The sequence below is a fragment of the Erithacus rubecula genome, assembly GCF_903797595.1.
Source record: "Erithacus rubecula genome assembly, chromosome: 2".
NCBI lineage: Eukaryota > Metazoa > Chordata > Aves > Passeriformes > Muscicapidae > Erithacus > Erithacus rubecula.
The window spans coordinates 62,787,966-62,814,682 of record NC_136685.1 but is presented as its reverse complement, the minus strand read 5'-3'; the positions used below and the strand labels follow the sequence as shown (position 1 = coordinate 62,814,682).

At 36.4% G+C, this 26,717-nt stretch overlaps 1 protein-coding gene across 6 annotated transcripts in view; it reads right to left on the bottom strand.

Moving 5' to 3' along the window:
- UTRN (utrophin) overlaps window positions 1-26,717 on the bottom strand; it is a 334,555-nt gene that overhangs the window by 23,103 nt on the left and 284,735 nt on the right. For all 6 annotated transcript variants that reach the window (XM_079299176.1, XM_079299179.1, XM_079299174.1 and 3 more), the window contains 7 exons: window positions 21,393-21,478; window positions 14,623-14,780; window positions 12,083-12,249; window positions 9,600-9,711; window positions 3,093-3,229; window positions 1,484-1,522; window positions 1,176-1,241 (listed from right to left, as the gene is read on the bottom strand). In XM_079299176.1, the coding sequence (XP_079155302.1) occupies window positions 1,176-1,241; window positions 1,484-1,522; window positions 3,093-3,229; window positions 9,600-9,711; window positions 12,083-12,249; window positions 14,623-14,780; window positions 21,393-21,478 (765 nt within the window). The remainder of the gene's footprint in view (window positions 1-1,175; window positions 1,242-1,483; window positions 1,523-3,092; window positions 3,230-9,599; window positions 9,712-12,082; window positions 12,250-14,622; window positions 14,781-21,392; window positions 21,479-26,717) is intronic.

Below are 26,717 nucleotides of genomic sequence, written 5' to 3'. Positions count from 1 at the left end.
CTGTAATGACTTTGTATGTCATTGTGCTGTACTACTAATGAAGGATGAAAATATTTGCTGTTGGGAGACAAAAAAAAAAAAAAAAAAAAAAAAAAAAAAAAAAAGGCTGACTTTGGGTAGCCCTTCAGCTTTATTTCCTGCCCTATTTTCTCCTGCTGCAAAGATTAGACATTTAAAAAACTGGTCTGAATATTTTTAAGGTCCCCATAAATAAGAATGTTATTAATTTAAACATGCACTCTGACTTTTTATTAAAAAAAATGGAAAAGTTAAAATTGTTTTTCAGTTGTACAGATCAGATTCAATATTAAAAACACACAAAGAAAAACCTAGTACTTATTTTAGAGAGGTTCTCTCTGGTTAATGTTTCGCCAACATCATGCCCTTAACTCCAGAGGAGAGGAACTGGCCTTGAGTTGCACCAGGGGAGGTTTAGATTAGATATTACAAAAAGTTTCCTCTGTGAAAAGGTGGTCTGGTATTGGAATAGGCTGCCCAAGGAAGAGTTGGAGCCACCTTCCCTAGAAGTATTCAAAAGGCAGGTGGGGGTGGCACTTGGGGACATGGTTTAGTGGTAAAGACTATCATGCTGAGTTAATGGCTGGGCTTGATGATTTTAGAGGACTTTTCCAACCTTAATAATTCTGTGATCACCAGCTCTGAATGTACAGAAGAGAGTTAATGAAACACAGAAATATTGAGATGGATTTGGCATAACATATGTTTTATCTCAACAGGACTAGGGTGACCCCACAAAACCCACATCAGAGTAGATTACAATCTACTCTGCTAAGAGCCAACAGTAATGCAGAGTGTCAGCCTATCACAGAAGAAAACAAAACTCTGGATCTAATATCCTACAGGGAAAACCTATATATAGAAAAAGTTGAGTTTATTTCAAAGGTTAAAAATGAAGAAAGAAACCAATAGTGGCACATTTTAGAAATAATGCAATTATGTAACAGCTTCCATTCTGTATGAGACATGACAGATTTAACACATGCATTTTACATGACCGTAATCAGAAGCTAATAATTTAAAAACAATTGGCTTACTTCTAAGTAGAGAGAATGATATCTTTTTAATAAATAATACCCAACCAATAGTGTGTATTAAAAACTATAGGAATCAACCACAAAATGCTATGGACTAGTGAGAAACCATGTCTCTCTTACCTTGTAGCATACTGTTCTATCCTGGAGTGTGTGTCATCATGAAACAGCTGTGGAGACTGGGAAGGACTAGTTTAAAAACAATAATAAAAAAATTAATGGTGTCTAAAACAATCCATGATATAGAAAACATTATTTTTAAATCAAGCTAGACTGATGACAAAAAAGTATATGCACAATATTCCTGAGGGCATTATTGCTTTGGGTCAGCAATGCCCTATAGTTCAGGGACATCAGATTAGCTGCAACTCAGCTAATAGAAAATAACTGGCAAATAAAGCTTTCCAGATAAAGGGGTTCTGCATACTCACTCATATTGCTCTGGCCACATACTGATGAGAGTGATAGGACTGTAAGGAAGACACAAAAAAAGAAAGAAGAGAAAGAATGAAACTATGAAACAAAAACTTTGGTACCATTATAGCAAGAAAAAGCTGGAGAAACACAGAATATTTTAAACATTGACCCACCCTGAAACAGTAACAATTGATGTAGAAAAGAGAAAGCAACAAATACTGCCACATACCATGGAGAGATGGAAGACTGACCCACAGACTTAATTTTTTTACATAAAAATCAATTTAAAAACAAATCCAAATCAGTGACATTGATTGAACTGTAGTTCATAAACCATGGTCAATTCATTTAAATTATGCTCAAGCACTAGAACTTCCATTTTAAAATAACTAATAAAATGTATTTAAAAAAAAAAGTGCAGTGCAAAAACCCTACCAATAGACCATCCCCCCTAATTCATATTGATTAATAACTAATTCATAGTTATCAATGCTGCTTCTGGTTATACATAAAAATAATGAGGCAAATACATATTTATTACATTCTCACACTTGAATAACTGTAATTTTTTAAAAATTGTCTTTAAATATTTTTTTATTAAAAGGAATATATTACTGTATTATATCCACCCACAAGGCAGAGAACCAATAACAAGAGTTTTCTCAGCATGGTAGTGACAATTTATCTGTGTATTTTGCATATGACTGGACCAACAGAATTTTTTCCTGGCCTGTGACTATCGTTTTACCATTTAAATTTCTGGCAGCATTGGCAAACTTTCATCACTTTAAAGCAGCATTGCTTTCCTGTGTTGGTGACAGCTGAAGACTGCCCTGGTGGGGCATGTGCACTGCTTCCTTAGAAGCCAGACTATCAATCAGGCTGTTCAGATTACTTTCTCCTGTATCTTAAACTGCCAATGAGGAGGTTTTGTTGACTTACTGCAAATGACAGGCAGAGCCCTGCAGTCATGAAAGCCCTTAGACTGTGGCACTGGCACTGGGGAGCTGCTAAGTGCTGCTGTGCTCATACAGTGCAGCAGTGCCACAGACTACAGGATGTGAGGGACAGTCAAGCCATGAAACTAATTCAAGCACCCTATCAACACATCTTAATTTTTGCTCTTGTAGGAGTGTCTTTTGCTGACAACTGCCAAGTGACTAAATAAAGTGGAGCACTTCTGTCAGCACCATAAATAATACCACGGAGACACTGAGAGTCCTTTCTCTGATTAGGCCACCAGTATTTCTGAAGCCTGTAGGACCCTAATTAACTCAGATATTTCTAATTCCAGGAATATTGACATAATCAAATAAGCAGTGCAGTTCCAAAAACCCAGTCTCCTCAAAAGTATTCTCTGTAAACCAGCTATTCAACCCTGCCAAAATTACCTGCTTTGTCCATTACCATGGACATGATAAAGTTAATGGCTTTATAACACAATGCTGATAAAAATCTAAGCATAAAATATATTACATAGAGAAGATCTGCAAATAATGTGAAACAATACAGAATAATATAGCACAAGGCTCTGCAACTACTGTTAGCTTATCTTTTGAGTTTCAGTTTCTGATAAAATAGGCCAGTGACTCCAGGACCAAATGCTCTATAAAGCAAGCTTACGTCTCCAGGTTGTCACCCTCCAACACTGTTTGCACAGGTAAGTAGCCAAGCCTGGGATGCTTTGCAAAATACTTCTTGGACCGGAATTTATTCTTCAGCACCTTCGTGAAGTCCCGTACATCTTCCCCAGATGTTGTCTTAAAAATAAAAAAGAAATAAAATTCAACGTTGCTAAACAGTACTGAGTTAATGTCAATAATAATAATTAATATCACCGGTACTGTGCTGAGAAAGAATACAAGGAAGAACTTCAAATTTTCAATGATGCTAAAATTGCCTTTTTAGTGTCCTGAGATATGGTATAAATATGGTACCTACAAATTCTCTTCTACTGAAAAATAATAGCAAGGCTTCTAATTCCCAGCAATAAATATACATTTACCAATTACTTTATAAATTAGAGAAAAAATTGACACAGGTTCAAGTCTTAAGCTAAACATTTATATCCACAGCTTTAAAAACCAGAAAAAAATAATTTTTGTGAAAAAATTTGAAAGGGCAAAAATCAGTTGGTAAGATATAGCCCTCACTGCCTCCCATTCTAGATCTACAACAGAAAACTTTATCACAAGATGGGAATGGTATGTACTAAGCTATTTTTTGCTGCCAGAGATTGGTCAAGATTTTCAAATGCATTTTCTCAAGTTACCAAATCTCCTCCTATAGGTTTCTGCCACTATCTGTAATATTCCAGAGTCAAAAACCACACAGATGGAGCAGTAGCCAGTGTACAGGCACTGTTCCAAAGCACAGGCAGGCCTGATAAGAACAATTAGTGCCTGAAGTAAACTCAGACTGATTCAGTGGTCTCCTTACTACCACAGAGTAAGACTAGAACATAGATTAGCCACAAGATTCTACAAGTCTAAATTTACAAGTTACAATCAACACCTTCCACCCCTCCCAGTAGCTTTTTTACTGGTCGTGGTTGATGCAGCCTCTTCCAAAACTGGCAAGTGCTTAACCCCATCCCTCTCTGCTCCCTCCCTGCCCACCACCCTATCCTGAGGACAAAATTAAGATTTATTCAACTGCTTTTTAAAATCCCTTTAACCAGTGATAATCACAGCAATAATGGCAGCGCTGCTTTAATAATACTATTCAGCTAACTTCTGCTACAAAAGCAGGGATACATACAGGCACAAAATACAAGGCAAAAATAGCAATAAAGAGATCTGCAGGAAGAAACAATAGTATATAGTCTGCCTTTAAAGTGTATGTGCTCAGACTGTGCTGAGTATTTCAAGAGGAGGTACCCTTCCAGCCTATTGAGCACTTTCTCTTGCAACTGCAGTAAAGAAAACACGGCCATTCACCTCCAGAAGTACCTGAAGATTTGTAACAACTTTTACAGGCTCTGTAACAAACTACAAATTGCATTCCTGTACCCTCTGCTTCAGGAGAAGCCTGTTAGCATCAAAGGATGCCAATGCCATGATTGATGGATCATGTGGAAAATAGAGAGGAAGACTTCTGTTTTGTAATCTTTGAACCTATGTACTACAAAGAGGCCTAGGAGAAGGCCAGAAAATCTATTCTCTGCTGCCAAAGCATAAAAATGCTTCCATATTAATCTATATATTTTAATGTATGTATAATACATGCAGTTACAAACTCTGCAATGCACTTCAAATGAACAATAAAAATAGTAAAGCAAACTGGCAGTAGGAATTTCTCATACGTGGCTTTAAAAAGTAGACAACAAACAAGAGCAAATTTGTGACCAAGGGTTGTTTGAACCTCTGAATTTTAATGAAAGTGAATCCAGAGAGGGTTCACAAAATCATTCTCAAAAAGCATCACTCCAACCACTGCACCATCCAAAGAAGGATCATGAGGCAATGCAAAGGGCTGCTTACTCTCATGCACAAGTAACTCCAACAGAAGGAAGTCTGCCCCAAGGCCAGGGAATGAAAATTTTAATACCTACACATTGTAGAAATAAATGTCTACTGAGCTGCCAGACTTTTCCTCTGGTGCACTCTTTATTTGGTATGATGGACTGATTAACAGAAAGAGGACTAATATGGCTGTGTACTGACTGAGTACTGCAAATGCTAACTAGTGAAATTTGAGCAGATGCAAAAGAACTACTTAAATTTACATGCAATCAAGGTGTAACTGAAAAAATGGCTTTTTTTTTTTTCTTTTGGACATATAACCACAAAATACAATCCAAAAACATGCCAAGGGGCATGTACTGTAACATTTTCCTTTATAAGAAAGAATAGCCAGAACTCTTGTGCAGAATCTGTCTTCTAAATTAAAACTAGCAGGTACCTTGCACACTTCCTTGTATCATGACATCTTGGCTATTTCCACACAAATCAATAGTACAAATGGCACCATTGCTACAGAACTACTTCAAAAGCAAAGAACAAGTACTTTCCTTCACTGAAAATTCAGTCTAAAGACCATGCCTTCAAACTCAATTTAAAATCTCAGTTCTTAGAGCAAGATAAAGTTCAGGAAGAAACATTTAATATCCATGGGTACCACACACAACTAAAAAACAATGGGTAGCAAAAAGTCTCAGGATGTCAAGTAGCTGTAATCTGTAGCAATTGACAATGCTCTTCAATACACCAGCCAGGCACAAAAAAGAGTTATAAGCAACAAAGTAAGACACAATTACTTGTAATCCAATAGAAATTTAAGAAATCAGGATTTCATGGAAAGCAGAGAAAAAAAACATGAGCATGGTGAAATATGCTTTCCACACATATCTTAAAAACCCAGTTGGTACAATATATTGGAAATAGAACAAGTCTTCATTGGTAAAAAAGCAATTTCAAGATTGTAATAAAATAATTGCAGAGATCTAAATTAGGTAACATATAATATAAAAATTGCAATAAATATATGAAACATGAATAAATAATATAGAAGACTTATAATACATGTATATGTAAGTTTATTTTATATCTCACTATTCCCTTTTTCAAAGAAAGAGTAATAATGGAAGCTCACATTCTTATTCCTTTCACTGTGTCAAACTATGTAAAAGGACTAGTCTGCACCTAAGTCATCATTCTCTTAATTACACTTATTATATCTAACACAAAACCAATTAGCTGTTTTAATATAAATAGAGGAACTGATTCCCAGAAGAGATGTGAACCTCACTAATGCCGTCATTAAGCTCAACCACATTAATATAACACAAGTGCCACTACTAAGAGAACTTCTATTCAAAACATCTAAAAATAAACTTTGTAGGTAGTTATACAGGACTATTCCCAAATTAGATGCTAGAAAAATCTAACAATATTTTTACACATCTGTGCAAAATTCTACATTAAAAACTTTATTTCTTCATCTTTGCAGAGAAAGAATATGTAAAGGTGAAAAATAAACTAGAAAAACTGCATTTCTACTGCCTAAGAGAGAATTATGTTTTCAGATGCTTTTCATACCGATCTTGAAATCCCAGATGAAAGAAAAGAAATAACTAATGACTTTTTCAGCATCAAGAAAACTAAATTGCAAGCTAAGAAAATGCAAAATGGTATCATAGATTAGAATGCAGTAACTACACATAGCTATGTGGAATAAATGATTCTAATCTGGAATTATGATGCAAATCTTACCTAATACAAATATCACAAAACTTATTAAAAAGAAGAACATTATCCTTAACCCATTCCCTAAATTATTTTAAATTTAATAAGAACTTACTATGCTTTGAAAAATCCCTTTATGCCCTACACCAAACTGCTCATCTGAAGACAATTAAATGGTCTTCCCTCCATCTGTGACTAAGTTTCAGTTCTAAATGTCAGCCTAAGTAATGGAAGCATTTTTTCCTATTTATTGCTAGTATTCTTGAAAAAAAATATGTATTAATATGCATTAGCAGTAAGTGAAGCTAGATCTTATTAATGTAGTTTGATGAACATTGCATGTGTACTCTGCTTTTCAACACTGGCCAAGAAAGCAACATTTTAATATCAACAGTCTTTTAATTTATTTGAAAAGGCAGAGTAGATGCACTCTTCCTGTTCAGGCTATTTGTACCGTATTATAATGAATTCTAAGGAATAATCCAGTGGCCTTTGGTTCTTTTATTTCACAAACCCAGGTATGTGATATTTTTCAGGCATTGTTCCATTTAAACATATAAGCTATTCTATAATTGCAAAAGAAATTTCAGTTCTTGACTACTGTATTGCATTTAATGAGTTCAATATGTAGAGAGGTTTAGTAACAAATTAGCATACCATACTGCAACCATAGTGCATTGTTACAAATAGTAAGAATAAATAACAGAGAATTCTTTTTGTGAAATCAATTCTTTATTTCAGACCTAGACTGGATAAAGCTAGCTAAATCAGTTTGCATGTGGGTACTGATTATGGAAGTCTAATAGGCATCTAGGTCTGTTCATATAATGGGTCACTTCTTTTTACAGAAATTGAGGTAGCAGAGTGTTCTTACATCAGGACCCAAATAAAATTCAAGTTCTCTTATTCAGCTTCAAAATTAATCAGGGTCATTGCTGGACCTCTAATTTTATACATCAGCTGAATTATATGCCATTTCTTTTATTCTGCTCTACTTAAAACTTCCCCAAGTTCTTTTCTTTTCCCCCTTTTACACTGGCCTTCCTTCATTCACTCTAATCAAGAATGTCATTTTACTCCACTTATTATCCCATAGTGGATTCACCTAATTCCTCCTACATGTCATGGAAAGAAGGGACTTCTGCTTTATGTTACTTTCTTTTATACCTAATATTGCTTAAAAAAACCCATTCTTTCTGCAGCAGTAACAGAAATCTTCATTATAATATAAGCCACCCCTGCTGCCAGAGACAGAGAGGATTCCAGTCATTTCCAGAATATATTTTTCAGTTTGTGAGACTTTACTTGTAAATGAGATGGTTCACAGTTACATAATGTGAACTTGTTTAACAAGAACCGAAAATTCATCTTAGATATCAAATCTGCTGCTTCAGAAAAAACCTGGAATTAATCAAAAATATACCATCATGTTCTAGGCAAAGTACAATACTCCATACCAGATGTAATCTGTATTTGACTAACTCAACAGGAAGGATATCTTATCCTACAGACCTGCAGCATTATCTATTTCAAAACCCCTTACACCTCAATTTCTGAATTTTCTGCATATTATAGGCAGTAAAAAAAGAACATTTCTGTTTTACTAAAGATGAGATTCATAAGGAGAAAAAAAAAAGTGAATTTTAATGATACTTAATCATAGACTTCCAAATCCTGAGGTTAGAATAGTCACGTGATAAAAAGAATAAACATTAAAACCAGCTGAAAAAACAACAAATCTACTTAAAAAATATTTTCAGCTATACTCTGACATGCCAATTTATCAATAAATACTAACATTTGGTTATATAATTAATGAAATAATTAATGAAAACACATTAATATTACTTATAGTTTTTTTCTGACATAACGAAATAAAAAAACTATTTGGTAGAATTTGAATTCCATTACAGAAGACATGCCAGACAAAAAAGAGAGGGAAAACACAAGTAGTAAGTCCAACAAGTACAGCAAAAGAGTCAAATAACTCAATGAATTTTTGCTACTCTAAGAACCCACAGAATCTTGTAACACTATTGAAAATTGACTCTGTTGAATCAGATGTAGTTACATTCTGGTCTGAATCTTTCTGAGCATGCAGACCTTTCACCACTGTTGTATACAGCACACACCAATTATCCTATTAATTAATTTCTGACTGAATTAAAGTTCTTGTATGTAAACAATTCTCTGATAAAGAAAGTGAGAGTGGTATTTGCATGTAGCAACCCAACCATTCCTTCAGTTAAAAAAGACTCCTATAAATCTTGGTTAAAAATTGTGTTTGAAACATCATTAGGAAAACACAGTGTTGTAACATTAATTTTTCTCAGGTACTTCTGGTAAACATCTCCCACCATTTCTGGTTAGAAACTATCAATTCTGTTGACTTTTTTTCCAGCTACACATTAACTTTTATATATCCCAGTAAATAGCAATTAAACAACAGAATGAAACACGACCTATTTCTAACTACATTTTCATGAAGCAAGGAAATGCTGGACCCAAAAACAAAGATCACACTCCCCTAAAAATATTAATAATGTGCATTACCAAAATATTAAATACTCTTTGCCATGGTATAGCAATAGCAAACCAAGTCTTCTTTCTCTGACATGTTCTTACCCTTATTATGTGTGTATATATGTGAGTATACAAGAACAGCAGCTACATTTAATAATCAAGCTTTGTTTTACCAATCAGGAGTGAAGCTGTCTCAGAGGTGGATACTGCTACCAATTTCTATAGATTCCAAACACTCTGCATATAAAATCAGCAAAACCTGAAAAGCTCCTGATGCCTTCCAAAGAAAAAGGTAGGAAGACAAGCCATATTAAACACATTAAAAAGAAATCCTGGCTAGGTAACAAAGATGATGAAAAAAAATTTAGCCTTCCAGTATGGGTTGTTATCTATTAGAAACACTGAGTAAATTGGTACTCACAGGTATACAATACTCCACCATTGGATAATGCAATTTATGCCCCTTTGCTGTACGGCCAGAAAAGAAACAGCTCTGGCAGACATCATAGTTGAAATGTTTTAAGCTCCGGTACCTGTGGGGACATTAAACAAAGTGATTAGAGGTTTACTTCTAATTAAGCCTCACAAAGCAAATTACCCTGAAATGGTGTCATCTGCTTTACAGCAGCAGCAAGGCAAGGACACAACGAGTTTGTTTGGATTAGCTCAGAGAGAACTTTGAAATGTGTGGGTGTGCACAACCAGAACGTGGCACAGCAAACATTCACGATGGCTGCAGGCCCAGGGACACCAGTGCCACTGCAGCAGCTGCAGGGGACACAGGAAACCTGCAGCCCTCTTGATCCACCTTCCTACACTGCACACCTCATCAAGTATTTAATAGTTCCTGTCTTCATATCAATATAGAGAGTCACTGTCAATCACCTGCTGCCCAAGTAGCTTTGACGCAGAAAATCTTACAGGCATTAGCTTCATTGATGAACTGGGAAGAATTTCTAAATTTAAAGTTTTTAATGACTTTAAAGTACATTGCTTTGGTTTTCCTCTATTTACTATTCCTGTGTCATCTCAAAAAAAACTTTTATAAACCAGACTGGTTTATTTTAGTTTTCACACTTGATAGTTAAAGGCTTGTAAATAATTTTGATGCTCAGAAATTCTATACACATTTCAGAAAATTAAATTCTCAAGAATTCATTAATTTTAAGAATAATTTTACACTCAGTTAAAAATACACAATGGTTTATTTATTTTGGTGTTTTTTTAAGAGACCATATGTACAAACAGGGTAACAAACCTCTACAGTATCACTTCTACTAAATGTAATCACCAGGAGCATGATTTATCTATTTATTTAGAGCAAAGCAACAATTCAATTCCAGATTTCACCCACTGTTTCTATGCTGCGGTTGTTTTGACTGGATGAGGTTATATCATTTGTATGAAACTAAAATGAACTAACTGAACCAAATTGAATAGCTACTGAATTAGTTAAAAGTTTAAATTAAATTGCTTCCTGAGAGCAGTTTTCAGTACCCATCCACATTTTTCCCCTGTTGAGTTTTATGTTTTGTTTTGCAAGAGAATATGTGTCTATAAATGTAAAGGTTTACTTTAGAAGATGCTGCTCCAACTTGTTTATGATCTTTTCTCAGAGCCTGTGCATTAAATGGCTACATTTACCTTCTGCTAAGATGCTAGATGCTTTTGTTGTTGCAGATCTCTAACTTAATTGTAGAAATTATTTAGAATGACCCATTCTAAATTGATCTTTTTTCTTCTTTTCTCTCTGCCCTCCTACACATAACACAACTTCAATAACCATCACTTAGCTGAGCTAGAGCTTTGTCACCCTATGCTTCCTCCAACAATAATAAAGAAAAGAACACTTAGAGAATTTCATCTCCTCTTAAGACACACAATGAAGTTTGATCAGATTTATTACTTTTGCAAATACATACTTATAAAAATAAAATAAAAAGAGGTTTTCTAGCTCAGTCCTGTAAGATTGACTAAAGCCAGCATTCCTAAAACTAGGCAAGATCAATCTGACCTCAGGATTCATATTATAATCCTTTAAAATAATGGAAAGATGGAGAAGAGAAAGCATGATGAATGAAAATTACTCATCTGCCTAGATACCTAAAGAAAAATCTTAGAAGCACTTACATGATAGACTGCTTTGTATTTTTCCTGGATAATGCATTAGACTCCATGACCACAGCAGAGGAAAAAGCCAGTTATGCTTAACTTTAGCTGTAGCCTTTACTGCAGATTTTGGAGGTGGGGTTGCATCACTTTATACACTGGAGCAATCAATTCACAAATGCATGCTAGTCATAGCAATACTTGCTAAGGGAACCAACTACAGTTTCAGAGAATTACATGGAGAATGTTCCCCATGTAACCTTTTCTTCTAGAATTCACACCTTTCTTTGAAAAGACATGATAGATTATGTTCAGGGACATAGACAAGAACTTTGCAAGTCTCATCACAGCAATGTATCAGTGTTTGTTTTAAGCAAGGAAAGATTGATGTTGAAAGGTGTTTTATACTGCCTGGCATAAGTTAGTTTCCCAATCCTTATTCAGGAGAACAGGCAGACAGTCCACATTTTTTCTTACTAATCACCTCCTTTTGATCTTGTGCTTACAGAACACATGGGGTGCATTTATACTTCATTTGCTATCTCTTGGATCCATCAACCCAAGAACATCTGATGACAGCACCTCTGTCAGCTGCAGGACCACTATGTGCCTAACAGTGGCATTGCATAAGCCAGAAGTGCACGGGGTCAGGCTGCAGTGTGGCCTCACCACAGGTGGCAAATCCCATCTTAAAGAAGGAAAACAGTGGGAAAACAGACAGAAAGAGCTTCACTTGTTGGAAGACACCTCTGGATATTTTCAGAGAAACATTGCACCTAACATCTCTCCTCTTACCTAAATCCAACAATTGGACACTCTTTACAGATGTTGCACTTGGCCTGATGCTTTGCTGTTTCTGCAGCTGCCACACGGTGTAGAACTGGTAACCACACCATAGACTGTGGTTCTAAGCGCATCCAATCTATAAACTGCTTCACAGTTATTTCTGGCTTATTGTGGTTCTGTGGAGAGAAAAAATCCACATCCAAATTAAAATAACAACAGCAACCAAAAACAAATCAACAGACACCCAAAAGTAGATTTTCCTTAGAATTCTATGGAAAAAGGACCCCAACAACCTGCATGAATTCTTTCCATGACAGTTTAATCCTAAAGCATTCACAGGATACAAGAAATAGCCTCAATGAAAATGAAAATAAAGAAAACAAGTTAAGTCAGTAAGACTTTAGAAGACAAAACAGCTGTGATAAAGTAGATGGTAACAAAGATGGAGGAGACAGTAAAGAAGTAACAGACTATAGTAAAGCTATCTCTCAAATGACTTACTGAAAAGTAAGTATGAGCATGAAAGGCAAGCACACTCTGCAGTTCAGACACACTGAAGACATGGCTATCTTCTGAATTAAGATTGATTGCAAAATACTAAAGTCAGTAGAGTTTGTATGTGTGTACTGATTGCCCCAAGATTTGTCAATTTTTTATTGTTTCCTAAGCCCACTGTGTTCTTTCCAGTTGGCACATTGAACACAACACACACACAATAAACAAACAGTCAAAGAATGAGAAAGGGCTCTAACAATTATAGCCAGCCACTGCTAGAATATAGCAGAGCTAAGGTATTAACATGATTGTTTTAAGAAGCAAGCAAACACACTTCCACATTTTCTTTAAGCTGTAACCACTGAAGGAGCCTAGCTATAAAGATATTTTATTCATCAACTTTGTCAGCAATAACAACAGAGGTCATATTTCTCAGCTCAGTGGAAGCAATAAAATAAAGCTTAAAATGAAAGTTATTCTTAAATGGTAACACATGATGGAAAGCAATGCTAGGCCTCTTAACCTAGTCATGTTTTGGAAGAAAGAGGGAGAAGAACAAAAAAAGTGTTTCTTCCTCGCCAACAAAATACTTGCTTTTACTGGGCTGAGATAACTGACATGCAGCTGCACATTTTCTCTATGCTCTCCTAATGACAGGGGACTGAACTTGAACTACTCATGTGAGATAGGGATGCAACCTCATTATCAGTATAATTGTAGTAACACAAAGTATTTAAACACTATCTTGCTAGTACCCCCCACCCATAATTAAATAGCATGGGAGATGGGGTAGATCCTTGAGGGACATAAAGGTCATTCCTCTGTCACAAAGGAAGTCTGCAAATACTAAATGAATAATTTGTTTCAGCATGACTCAAACCACTCAAGGCCAGTGATAGATATGTCAAGCACCATCCTTTATTGTCTGAAGCAGCAATTTTAAAACATCAGGGGAAGCTTTACGTGGTTAATTGGTCAAACCAACTTCTCTAAGTATCTACCAAATTATTCATGACCTGCACACTCTTCCAATCCTGCTTCCAATCCTAATTGCCCGAATCCAGAAATGAATCTAACAGTTCTGAAAAAAAAGCTAGAACAACCGCATTTTTTAATGAACTGGATAAAAATATAGAAATCTCTATGAAAAAAAGGGCAAAATAAAATCCTCTGAAAGTTCACTAAAATCTTTAATGTTCAATTCAATAACATCAGAAATACCCAAGTCAGTAATTTTATATAAGCTATGGTGTATTTTTAATCCATACAATTTCTGATAATGCTCAAATCAGCTGCTTTCACAAAAATAGTGCACTGAAGCAGTATAGCTATCAATAGCTAACAGTTGGAGCCTTAGGCATCCTTGAAAAAGTCAGAGTTAGCTGTGTTTCATTACAACATCCTGTTTTTAATTCGCATCTTCTTTAAACAGACAGACACTCCTTGCAGCCTCATTAACCCCCTGCATGTAGTGTGGAGCTGCACAGCAGGCTGCAAGAGCTTTATTCCATGTTCTGATCTGCTGCATAAAGCCTCACAGTATAAGAACGACGACACTTGAAGTTTCATGCAACTGCAAGGTCTTTTGTCAGTAACATAATGCTAAATAATTTCCTGGTGCACAAGGTCAAAAATTACTATCAACCTCATTTTCTTGTTCTGTTGAGATCATGTCTCATTCCAGCCGGAAAAAGCATGTTGTTTTCACAGCATCAGGTTGCTTTGAACAATGCAAAGCAGGATAATTGGCTGCTACAAAATTTTTTAACAGGTTTTAAAGCAGCAAACACTGTCAGAATCATGAAGATTTATATATTCTTCTAGCTAAATATAATCAGTTTGATCCTCTCGTAAATCATAAACCATCTTTTACAGCTGCATTTTCACATGAATTTCCCATCCTTAGTTGCAGGAACACATTCATTTCTCTTCAAAACTCAGTGGATGTTTTTGCATTCCTCTCTTCTTTTTACATCAGCATGTAAAAGTGAATCTGTAAACTCAAGAGAGAGTTTGGTTTTGTTTTGTTCTTCACATGAAGGTCTGTATCTTACCTGTTGGAAGCAGCTGCGCACACTGGGCTCAATGTTGCTGCCACCGAAGGCTGCCACTTCCCCGAGCTGTCGTGGGATCTGGATGGCATCGTGAAGCAGGAGGCCCAGCTGCCTCTGGTCACACATTTCTGTAGGGCCTGCCACCTCCTTGAAGAGGTCTGCAACACAACAAAAGGCACCATCTCATTCCATTTCCATTGGTAACGCTGCAGCTCAAGCTTTTAATTTCTCTATTATTGTCATGGTTACAAACAGACACTGTCCCATTTACAAGAGTTTATCTTCATCTAATCTTGATTTATAACCATACAAATGAGAAAAATAAGGCCATAAAAATGAAACTGTATGGCTTCTTATGGCACGTGGTGGACAGGAAGCTGATTTGAGGCAGCACAGCTTCACCAGCAAAAATTCCTGCCTGACAAATCTAATGGTCTCCTATGGTAGAGTGACTACAGCAGTGGACAGGGCCATGACTAGATGTCATAGATGTCATCTCTCTGGACTTCTGTAAGGCTTTTGACACAGACCTTCTCGATATCCTTCTATCCAAATTCAAGAGAGACTGGTAGATGGATAAGGAATTGGTTGGATGTGGCCAAGAAGAGCCTAGTGGTCAACAGCTCAGTGTCCCAATGGACAGCAATGACAAGTGATGTCCCTCAAGGGTCCCTACTGGGACCAGTGTTTTATTTGATATCTTCATTAATAAAACACATGAAGGGATCAAGTGTACTCTCAGCGGGTCTGCAAGTGACACTAAGCCAAGTGGTGTGGCTGACACACCTGGAGGATGGGATGCCATCCACACCTGAACAAGCACAAAAAGTGGGCTCCTGGGAACCTTATGGAGTTCAACAAGGTGCATGGTGTTTGTACCCCCAGAATCAGTTCAGGCTGGGGGATGAAGGACTGAGTGCAGCCCTGGGGAGGACTTGAGGGTGCTGGCAGATGAAAAGATGGACAGCCCAGAAAGTCAGCTGTGTTCTGAGCTGCATCAGAAGCAGTATGGCCAGCAGATTGATGGGGGGTTCTGCACACTCCACTCTTGTGACATCCCACCTGGAGTACCAAGTCCAGCTCTGAAGTCTGCAGCACAAGAAAGACATGGAGCTGTAAGAGCAGATCCAAAGGAAAGCAAACAAACTCATCACAGGAGAGATGTTCCATCACTTTGAAGAATGGCTGAGAAAGCTGGGGTTGTTCAGCCTGAAGTCATCAGGGACACCTTACTGTGGCTTTTCAGTACTCAAAGGGGACTTATAAGAAAGCTTGGAACAAAGCTTTTAGCAGGGCCTATTGCAATAGGACAAGTAGTAATGGTTTTAAACTAAAAACACTAGAACAAGTTGCCCAGAGAGTTGGCAGAAAACATTAAAGGCCAGATTGGACAGGGTTTGCAGCAACTTGATCCAGAAGAAGATGACCCTGATAATTGCAAGGCAGTTGGTCTAGGTGACCTTTTAAAGCCCCTTCCAAACCAAACTATTCTATGATTCCATGAAGAATGAAGCAATATTTCAGATACCCATATCTTATGTTAAAAATATATGTCATGCTTCAATTGATTGGGGACAGAAGCACAATCACTCTGAACTGAGACTGGATGTTACCACAAGTCACAAGTGGCCACATGAAACACCTTAAAGCAAGAGCAGCAGCCAGAAAGACAACTTAAGCTTAACAATAATCACATTTTCTTCCTGGATAACTGTGTCTGCTTCCATGTACTTTTTCTTCACTGATTCCATTTTCCTAAGGTAGGTGTCAAACCCTGCAGTATAAATAGATGAACAAGGGTGACCATAATAAGAGAAAAAAAATGATGCTGAAAGGGATCAAGGAAATTTCTTCCAGATACAGGCACTGGGAAGGAAGATACTTCTTGTACCTACACTCACAGCAAAGCAGTGAGTTAATAGGCCTGTCAGCAATACAGTTATTTCTCAAGTGCTTTCTTAGCACATTTCCTTGATTGGACAATTTTAATTGTTAAAATGCTCAACTAAAAACGTTAATGTTTCTGCCAATAATTTTGATTTATGAACTCTGTAGCTGTGTATGCTAACATTTAGTCACAAGATTAATCTTTTCTGAAAACATCTTAAATGCTGAGTTTATCGTATTTTTTAACTGTGATTTGTACAAATTACAGAAGAAGTGGAATCAAATTCTTATGTTCATTCCAGCTGGTTTTTACAATCTCCTTTTTCACTCAGTGGCTGGCTTGGATTAAAACTCCAAGTAATCTTAAAAGAATCTATTTATATTATGCCCTTACTTTTTCATGTTTCCCATCAGAACGACCACTAATAGATTAGAAAGAAACAAATTTTGAAAATTCAGTCTGACTGCACTTCTACTTGAGAAAAAGACAACCTTTGTTCAGAAACATTCATGAGTAACTTATTATGTGGTGTAAATTGTTTTGCCCTTCATTTGGAGCTACTGGCAAGTTTTGTCAGTGTGTTTCAGACAATCTGGGCACACTTTTCTTTTTCTTCTCAAAGGAGACAGCTGCAGAATAAAGGATCTTCACAAAATAAAAATCCAGAAGACTGAATAATTATTACCTTTTATTTTTCTCACCCTTTCTTGCCTAGTCAAACAGCACCTACAGCATCTTGTCCACTCAGTGTTGAGAAAAAATCCCCAACAAACACGACAATAGAGGGGACAGAATTAATACTGTACAGCTTCAGGCTCCTCTTGTCAACCCCAGATCCTGGCTATCTTCTTCAGCAGTGAATGGGACAGATTTTCAATTTCTAAGAGTCATTAAAAAAAAAAAAACCTGATAGTATAAAAAAATTAAAAATTAAACTGTCTTATTCTTTCTGTTTGCATCAGTCTGCAGTGGAAACAGGCCATAAAAGAAGAACAATTCATTAGCTGCTGGAGCTGGGAGGCAGATGAATAATTTCTTAAACCCTAAAACTTCAGCTGTTTGTGGAGCTGGTAAATAGAGGAAAACAACGTGACAGCAAGGGAATAGTGATTGGCTAGGAGGAAACCAGCAAATACCTTGAAGAGCTCTAACTCCTCCAAATTATTTGTTTCTTAACACTGGCAGCTGTGCCACAGCCAAAGACTGTCCAGGTGCAAGGAGTTCATGGATGGTACCCTCTTTTCCCAAACCTCTCCATGCCTTCAGTGTGGCACACAGAAGGAAAAGCTCCTAAACTGAAGGCATGGAAAGGGAGAATGCTGCTGTTGTCTGGACTACCTGTTCCAAATAACCCATGAGCTCTTCCCTGGCAAAGGAGGCATGGCAAGAGCATCTCTCAAGTGGGAGATGGAAGAGAGCCTGCTTTAGCTCTGGCAGAGGAGCACCCAGGCACCCCACTCACCACCAGTGGGAAAAGGGACTCCATCCATCACCCACCAGCAATCTCAAAAGCCACAACCTCTTTTAAATGGAGTTTGGTCACATGTATATACACACTAAAGGAGTTTCAACATAAAATATATTGCTATAAAGGTTAAACTGATAAGGGATTCTACCAAAGAACAAGAAGAATGACTGAGGAAGCAGAGAAAAAATTAGTCAGACCTGAGTCGTATGAAAAAAAAACAGAAATCAGGAAAAGAGAAATAATTTAAATAAATTCAGTCTCACACTAGTATTTTGAGGATTACAGCCAGTGGTACTCAAACTGCAACTTAGTTAGACAACCTGAAAAAAATTTACTTAATGGTTGGCAAAGAAAGGGATGCTTGAAAATATTGAAGTTTATTGAATTCCTATCAAAAGGACAATATGATAGTAGAAAGATGCCTACAACCTACATTTTATGTTACATTGTCACAAACAGAATACATATCCTAATTTCTTCTTTTTTTTTGTGAGTTCCAAATAGTTAGAAAATTTACAACGTAAACATAACAGTAAGAAAACCCCACAGCATTCCACATCATTTAAAAACTGAACTGCTTAGAAGATGAGATTTATTAAGTAGTCCTTCTTTTTCATCTTAAATCAAAGAATTTACACATTAAATTCTATGACCCAAAAGCTGCACACTGTAAAAAACTCCACGTTTATTTTTTTTCTGTTTCTGCTGCCAGTTTGGCCTTTGGGTGTTAGAAACAAGTGCAGAGTGAAATACACACAAATGCATTTTTATGTATCTCACAAGTGGCCCCACTTGTCAGATGAGAAAGCAGAAAGAAACTTGAGACTCCTTGCCCTAAAGCATAGATGCAAGCAGCTCATAATTACTGAATTACTTTCGGAGGTCCATTTATATTCTTAGGAGCACTCAGGCCTGTGCTTGAAGTTAAGCATGTCTTAAACATTTTCAAGAATAGGCGTTCTTTAATCGAGGCTTCCATGTTTCCTCTAAAGCAATTGAGACTTTAAAGATCCATTCTCATGTCAATCCTGAACTAAAATCTTAAAAAGAAGCTTAATTAAATTAAAAAAAAAAAAAAAAAAAAAAAACAACAAAAATTTCTCTGTCAAAACATTTTTAAAAAATGTGTCAAGTGAAAAGGTCCTACCTATACTATATTGGAAATGAATATACAGGCTAGAGGAAGGATGAAGACCAGCAGCAAACATTGCAGTCAAGAGCTTTGCAAAAGAATTAAGAGTTCATCCAAAAGTTTTTAAAAGAAGAAAACTTGCTTATTTTACCACCAACTACTGTAAGAAGAGTTTGCCTCTCCAAGCCTAGTGCATTTAAGGCACAGTCTGTGCTCTGCTGAGGGCTTTAGCCACAACCAGCTGATGATTGTCACTCACAGCAGCCTGTGACTGCCAATGCCAATGACTCAGAAATGCTTGGAAGAAACAGCCAAAAGGAGAAGCCAATGCCAGGAGCTGGTCTGAGAAAGGGAAGTTTCAAAAGGTGGATAATTAGTATTAAGCATCCATGTTTGGGGGTCCTGTTCTTTTTCCAAGTGACTTTCTTGAAAATACTCAGGAATTCCACTACAATTTTCACTCGAGGACTGAAAATTCAGTAGGTATGACAAAATCTCTCTCAACAAGAGATGATTATTAGGGTATGACAAAATCAAAAGAACAAAAAGAGATGGTATCAAAGATGAGTCTGTGACAGCTCGTGCTAGAGGACCCCAAAACGCTGACTTCAAAGCCACTGCAAGCCAAGAAGAACATTTGACACACACTTCCTTTGTTAGCAAAATTTCTTTTTGGATTGAAGAATTCCTCTGTGACAATTTTAATGTTTATAAGGACAATAAAGCTAACAAAGATATCAAAGCCTGGCACATTGATCAGAGCAGGAGTTACAGCAAAAAGGATGCATTATTTGACTCTTAATGCTCTGCTTCGAGAATGTGAGCAACTACTTTAATTTCAGATGCATTTCAGGTTGAAGTTATGATCACTTGGTACAAGTCTTCTAAGACTTATTCTCTAACTATTTTTAGCATTTCTCACAGCATCCTTCAGAGTAAAAGTCCACCTTTCTGACATAAATTATATAAAATCGGTAGCTGCCATCAGCTGCCATTTTAATTTTTCTACTTAACACAAAGCAACAACAAATATGAAGCTGACCCAGTAATTTCCTTATTCTTTTCAGTGCCTGTATTTGGCAACTATATAGTAATGTACTACCAATGGCAATTTAATGGGAGTATTCTCAGGTTTCAGAGTTTTTTAAAAAACATTTTCTTACAGTTATCTGTTTATCATCCACAGCCTAACTCCTACACTTTATGAAAGCTTTTGATTTCACAAAGAACAGCAGATTATCTTCTGAATTGTCATTATGGAACAAAAGTATGTCCATCAAGCTCTTTTTCAGTTGTGGAAGGCTTCAGATATTCTCCATATATATGTCAAATGACAGAAGGAAACTAAACAAAGTCCCAGTATGTCATTCAGTTGTCAAAACATGTCTCAGAGCACAAAACACCTCTATTTTTGCTCAATGTTAATAACTAAGTTTACAAGATGGCCTACAAATGCTCTTAAGAAAAGCAGAAAATTTTGCAGAGCTCCAAAGGTACATAGAGCAAATTCTCTCTATAATTTTTTTCATGTCTTTTCAAAATGAGTCAAGGAACTACTGTAAAGAACAGCAAATTTAGGATTATGTGCATAATATATAAATGTCTATCATCTACAGTGCTCTAATACAGTGCTTCATCTTTTCTCCTGTATTTGTCACGGCTTTTTTTCCACAAAGTTACTCGATTCTCTTCTGGTCCTGTATTTATTTTTGTACAGTATTTTTTGTATTACTCGGTATTTCTCAAGGTTGTGAAATTACCAAATTCAACATAATTTAAACTTTCATTGTGCAATTCTGGCAGAAAGCACATATACTGGAAAACCATTTTCAGAGTTGAGATAGTGTCTCTTGTAGACCACTAAACCCAATTGCAGGATTTTGATGTATTTCCTTGCTTTATCAGCCATATCAATCTGATGTAATCAGCACTAACTTGCTTGGATTTTCCCTAAACAAAAAATATACACATACAAAAGAGAATAGAAGCAAATATAATACTTCTCTATCTTTCACACAGCTATATTCTCCTTTTCTTCTGGGGATTGCATTATTGTGACTTCTGGTAATTCAGAATGGATAGCAATACTTTCCAGTCAAGATATAAATCCTACCTTAACCATAGTCACTGGTGATAATGAAAATAATTTTCTTTTACTTACTCAAAAGACAACTGCTTTGCAACAAGCATGAGAAATGTTTTATCACAAATTTTGCTAGGTACTTTGTCATCGTACATGACTTAATTATGCAGAGTATTTTGTAAAAGAAATTGTTCCTTACATCTGTATTTCTCTTCCAGAAGGCCCTTAGAAAGAGACATCAAGCCAATTTTCAGGGACTGCACTCGAATTTTTCCAGTTCGGCCACTGAAATGATAAAGACAAGAATTTAATACAGTTTCATTTTATTTCATTCCAACTCAAGTCTATTAAATAATACAAAAACATTGGAGAGTTATATTTCAAATACACTTCAGATCTCGAAAAAAAACATTAACACTAAAGATCACATAAAGAATTCTTCCCTTACAAAAGCTTGCCTTGCCTTCCAAGTGATTTTGTGTGTCAAAACAGCTTGTATTACTACAAAAGAAGAGACAGTTAGCTCTGCAAAGTTCTGAAAGTGATTAATGTGATATACACAGAAAAAAAGACATGAGCACACAGCAGGAAGGCATATTACTCAGTGTGAAACACAAAGACTGTAAAATAAAGCCAAGGTTTTGTAACACAGTAATTAAATATATTTTTCCTTCTATTTTGATTTGGGTTTTTTTTGTTTTTGTTTTGCTTAAAATGTTCTGACATACATGTTATTGAGACACAAACAGACAATCACATGCACTAATTCAATGATTGGGAGCTGTCATTCTTTTTAAGCAATGTCACTTCAGGCTCAGCATGTCCAACATGAAAAAAAGTATGTCCAAACCTAAAAAGCAACTTGAGAACAGATAAGTAAGTACTGCTAAGCCTGCAGGGCAAATGCTGCTCAAAAAGACACTAAAACAAGAAACCCAGCTTACATGGAAAAGGACAATTTCAAGGTTCAGAAGTTCAATGCAGAAACATATTCTTAAAACTTTTTCTTTCAAACATAGAAAAAACATGACACAACTTGTCTTTAAATGAGAGACAGCAAAAATTTTTTTTCCGAATAGCTAAACTGTATATAATACACACATAAGGTTAACTGGGCCTTTTACTTACAAGTAAGATAACACTAAATTTAGTATCACCTCAAACCTTACTTGCACACAGAAGTTATATACACTTTAATTACTTCTGAAGGAGTTATTACATTTCTCTTTCTATCCCATCCATTCAGCATATGGTCTCTGCTGTCTGATTTACTTCACAAGTGTTGTGCTGAATACAAAGTTAGTAATTTACTCCTGGGTTCTTGATAAAATAGCTAAGCAACTTACAAATATTAATGCATTTGTCTTCACAACATCATCTAATCTAGTAACACTAGACAGCAGTATCTTCATTCCATAAGATGGAACAGAGGTACAGAGAAATTATTGCCAAATTAATCAAAAACATCTATTACTTTTACTGCCTAGTTGGAAAATCAGGACCCAATTTTCCAGAATGCTATAAAAGTGCCACCTTTTTATATATTCAAGCTTAGCTTCAAATTACCTCTTTCAATCACAGACACTACATCATTCTGGCATACCTTGCCATCTAAATGGCTCATTTTACATCCTGATAAAGTTATTTCCCTATTCCTTCCCTATATGGTTGTTTGTGCTTTAAATTTATATTCATCAGGAAAAAAAAGTAAACATTCATTTGGGTTTGATTTAACTCAGAACTGACCACATCATTTGTTTATTAAAGACAGAAAGTGAGACTTTGCAGCGAAAAGATCAGGGCACAAATGTCAAGGCTTCAAGCTTCTCCTGATTTCAGGAGATTTCTGTAGGGTCTTTGAAAAACTTCCTTCACACAAAAAAGCATTTTCTCAATAAATTACATAAATAATTACAAAGTATGCAATATTGCATTTTTTGAAAGAGTACCATATTCACTCCAGTCTCCTTCTTGGAAATTCACCCCAGTCCCTTTCTTGGAAACAAATACCAGCACTCAATGACATACATACAGAAAAAAACCCAACACACCAAAATTAAATCCACACACACTCCCTCTCTCCCCACAAACCCATAGTCCTGACATTTCCAAGCCAATGGTTTTCTAAGTTTTCTAAGTTTAATGAGTCACAAAACCACTAACATTAGGAGGAGCCTCCAGAGACCAATGCCCCTGCTTAGTCATGCAGAGCAGGTTTTCCTGGATCATATCCCACCACCTCGGTATCTTCAAGGATGGAGACTGAACAGCTTCTCTGAATAACCTGTGGCACTGTTTGATCACTCTCACATTAAAAAACATCTCTTTTTTTATAAGTTTAAGCAAAATTTCCTGTGTTTCAGGTTGTGCCTGCTGTCTCTTGTCCTGTCACTGCACACCATTGAGAAAAGCCTGGCTCCATCTTCTCTTCTGCTCCTGTTGGGTATTTGGACATTGATAAGAACTCCCTGAAACTTCTCTTCTCCACGTTGAAAAGTCCTGTCTCAGCCTCTACTTAGACATCTACTGATACTCTAAGTCATTAATTGTCTTCATGGTACTTCACTGAACTCATGCCAGTTAGGCAACATCTCTTTTGTCCTGGGGGAGCCCAGAACTGGACCATGACTCCAGATGTGTCTCACCAATGCTGAGCAGAAGTGCAGGATCACCTCCCTTGACTGACTGGGGGACTATTAGGCTGCTTTGCCACAAGCCTGTCTTGCAAGGTGCCTCTGAATGGCACCATCAAATTGTCCTATATGTACAAACACCTAAGAATCAAGGCCTTATAGTGGGAATGTTCAAGAAACTTTTTAATTTCTGAATTCATAAAAATTTATAGGTCTATATGCCAAAATGTCAGCACACTATTCAGACTCATTATAGCAATACAAGCATGCTTGTCATTACAAAATCAATTGATGAGGCCACTTTAAGCAGATAAGATATATTTTTTGCTCTGATCCTGATGAAGGGGGGCCTGAATCTATTCCTTTCTCTAAATAACTTCCTAACACAGAATTAGGATCCAAAACTTCTTGACAGACAAACACGGTCTATACCACAGTCAAAACAGAGGCCTGTGAAACCTGTAAATTAAATGTACTAATCAGGATATAACTAATACTAGCTTGTTGAATGTAAGTGTAAAAACTAGTGTTTACCAACAGTAGTATGCAAATATTTTGTTACATTGTGATGACACAGACATAGTATATAAAAGCATTTTATCTAAATATGTGAATGCCAAAGGGCACAGCTGCATACAGGAGTTAGATTAAGAAAAAGTTGACAGACATGGAATAAGATTAAATATAAGAGATTGCAAACAGGAATACACAATGAAGAATCTTGGAAAACAAAATTATAACATGAAGTCTAGAGGAGCCCTGTGTCCCTGGGGGAGGGTGGACAATAGCATAAAAACATCAGGTACTAGCAAGGAAAACTAGAGAATGAAGATGAGGCCAGAGCCACTCAGGCTTCTCTTGTCAAAGAGCTCTGAAGCCTAGACAGCACTGGCACTGCAGCTGAGGATACCAGGGACTGCAGCTGTCCCTAATCTGCACAGCCCAGCAACACCAGGCAGGTGGATCAATGAAGGGCAGCACAGACACCTGCCCTCGATCACCCACAGACAAGGCAGACACAGGAGCTCATCTCCCTGCCTTAGTGAGGGACAGAACCTTCCCAGAACCTTCCCACTGCTATCACAGCCTGCTAAGCTGCTCCCCCTGAGTGCTCCATGAATCCAAAGAGCCATCACAGACACAGGAATGCAATCGGAGTGCATGCAGAAAGCTTCCATCAGCTACTGTCAAAAACCAGGGCACAAAGTTAAGGCTGACTGAGCAGGTGTCTCACCCTCATTCCTCAGAACTTCAGATTTTACTGAAATGAATGTGCTGGAAAAGCCTGGGATATTAACTCAGCCTGGTGTTGGAAGCTGCCAGGTGTATGAATGCAACAATAAATAACAAAGCTGTGATTCTTCAGGGCAACATTGGGCTGCAGAGAATGATCACAAGAGACAGTTTTGATCATATAGAAAATGTCAGCACAGATATCACAGATATTCTTCTCAGCCTAATGTACCAAAGAAATTCAATTTAAAAGAAGGCATTATCAAAAGTATCCTAGCATTAAAAAAAACCCCCAAAAAAACCCAAAAAAACCAAACCAAACCAAAAAACCACAAAGAAAAAACCCAAAGAAAATTTAAAAGTTGAAATACAGGAAGTCAGATAAACATTGCAAAAATATTTAAACTCTGCACATAAAAGTTTCTTTATATGTAATTCTAATTGAAATGAGTCAGTGCTCTGAATCAGTACATATAGAAACAACTCATTTCAAGGGTTGTTAAGTTATTCCATTAGTACTGAAAGCTATCAGTCCTTTTTATACAAATGATGTCTGAAAATTTCAGTAAATTTGACAGTATGTAGTTGGAAAGAAAAATAACCAGCTATTGCTTTTGGATGCTTTAAACACAGGCCTAGCCAAAGTATTTTAGAGAGCAAAAAATTTCCTTCAGAGTTCTCATTGTAAATATAAAGATATTTATCTCTAATTTAATTAAAACAAACAAACAAAAACAAAACAAAACAAAAAAAACCACCCAAAACTCTGGACTAGCCAAAACAACATGAAGTTCAGAAAATGTTTATAAGGGCAGGTATTGATGTCTGGAACAACCTCTGAATCCTTGATGTAGTAAAAGTCACTGAGTAATTTTGGTGTTTCTCTCTCCTGCTCAGAATGAATCATTCCTAATGTGTCAGAAAATACCAGAACATAACAGACCTTTTTTAAAAATAAATTGGTTATTTTTAAGGGCCAAAGACATGTGCAGGTTAAGTCTGGAGAACTATTTAGCTTACCATTAATCTGTGAATCTGTAATTAAATCTCAGGTTAGCAGCATGTGATTAACAGATGCTTTTTGTTGGCAGTTTAACAACTTGACACATTTTATATGTGTAATACCAATGCAATAGAAATGCCAAGACACAAATTAGCTCTTTTGTAAAGGCTAGTTTAGAAAACAGAATCAAAAATTCCAGTTTAGAATTGGTGTCTGGTCTTTTAGCATTTCTTTTTCTTCCTGCAGTGAATTTGAAAGGTGAACATGGAAACACACTGTAAAACAATTTTCTCTCAGTAAACCTTCATCCTCAGTTTTTCAAAGTTTATATAAAGACTCAAGTATTTAAAGGACTTGAAGAATTATCTACACTAAGTTTTCAACATAATAGTCATGGGGAAATAGGAGAAACTGTAAAAATTGCAAGAAAAGTTTGCTGCTTACTAAGTGTATTTTAAATATAAACAGATTAAACAATTGACTTCTAAATGGAGTTAAGAAGCAAAGGTAAGCTGAAAGGTAGAAGATTTATGTTCAGTCTGAAGGAAAACAAAACCCAGCCAGTAACTACAAAAAATTTCCTGACATTATTACATCTCTTATTCTAAATTGTCAATAACATTTAAGTCAAGCAACTCACTGGATGTACTGCTCT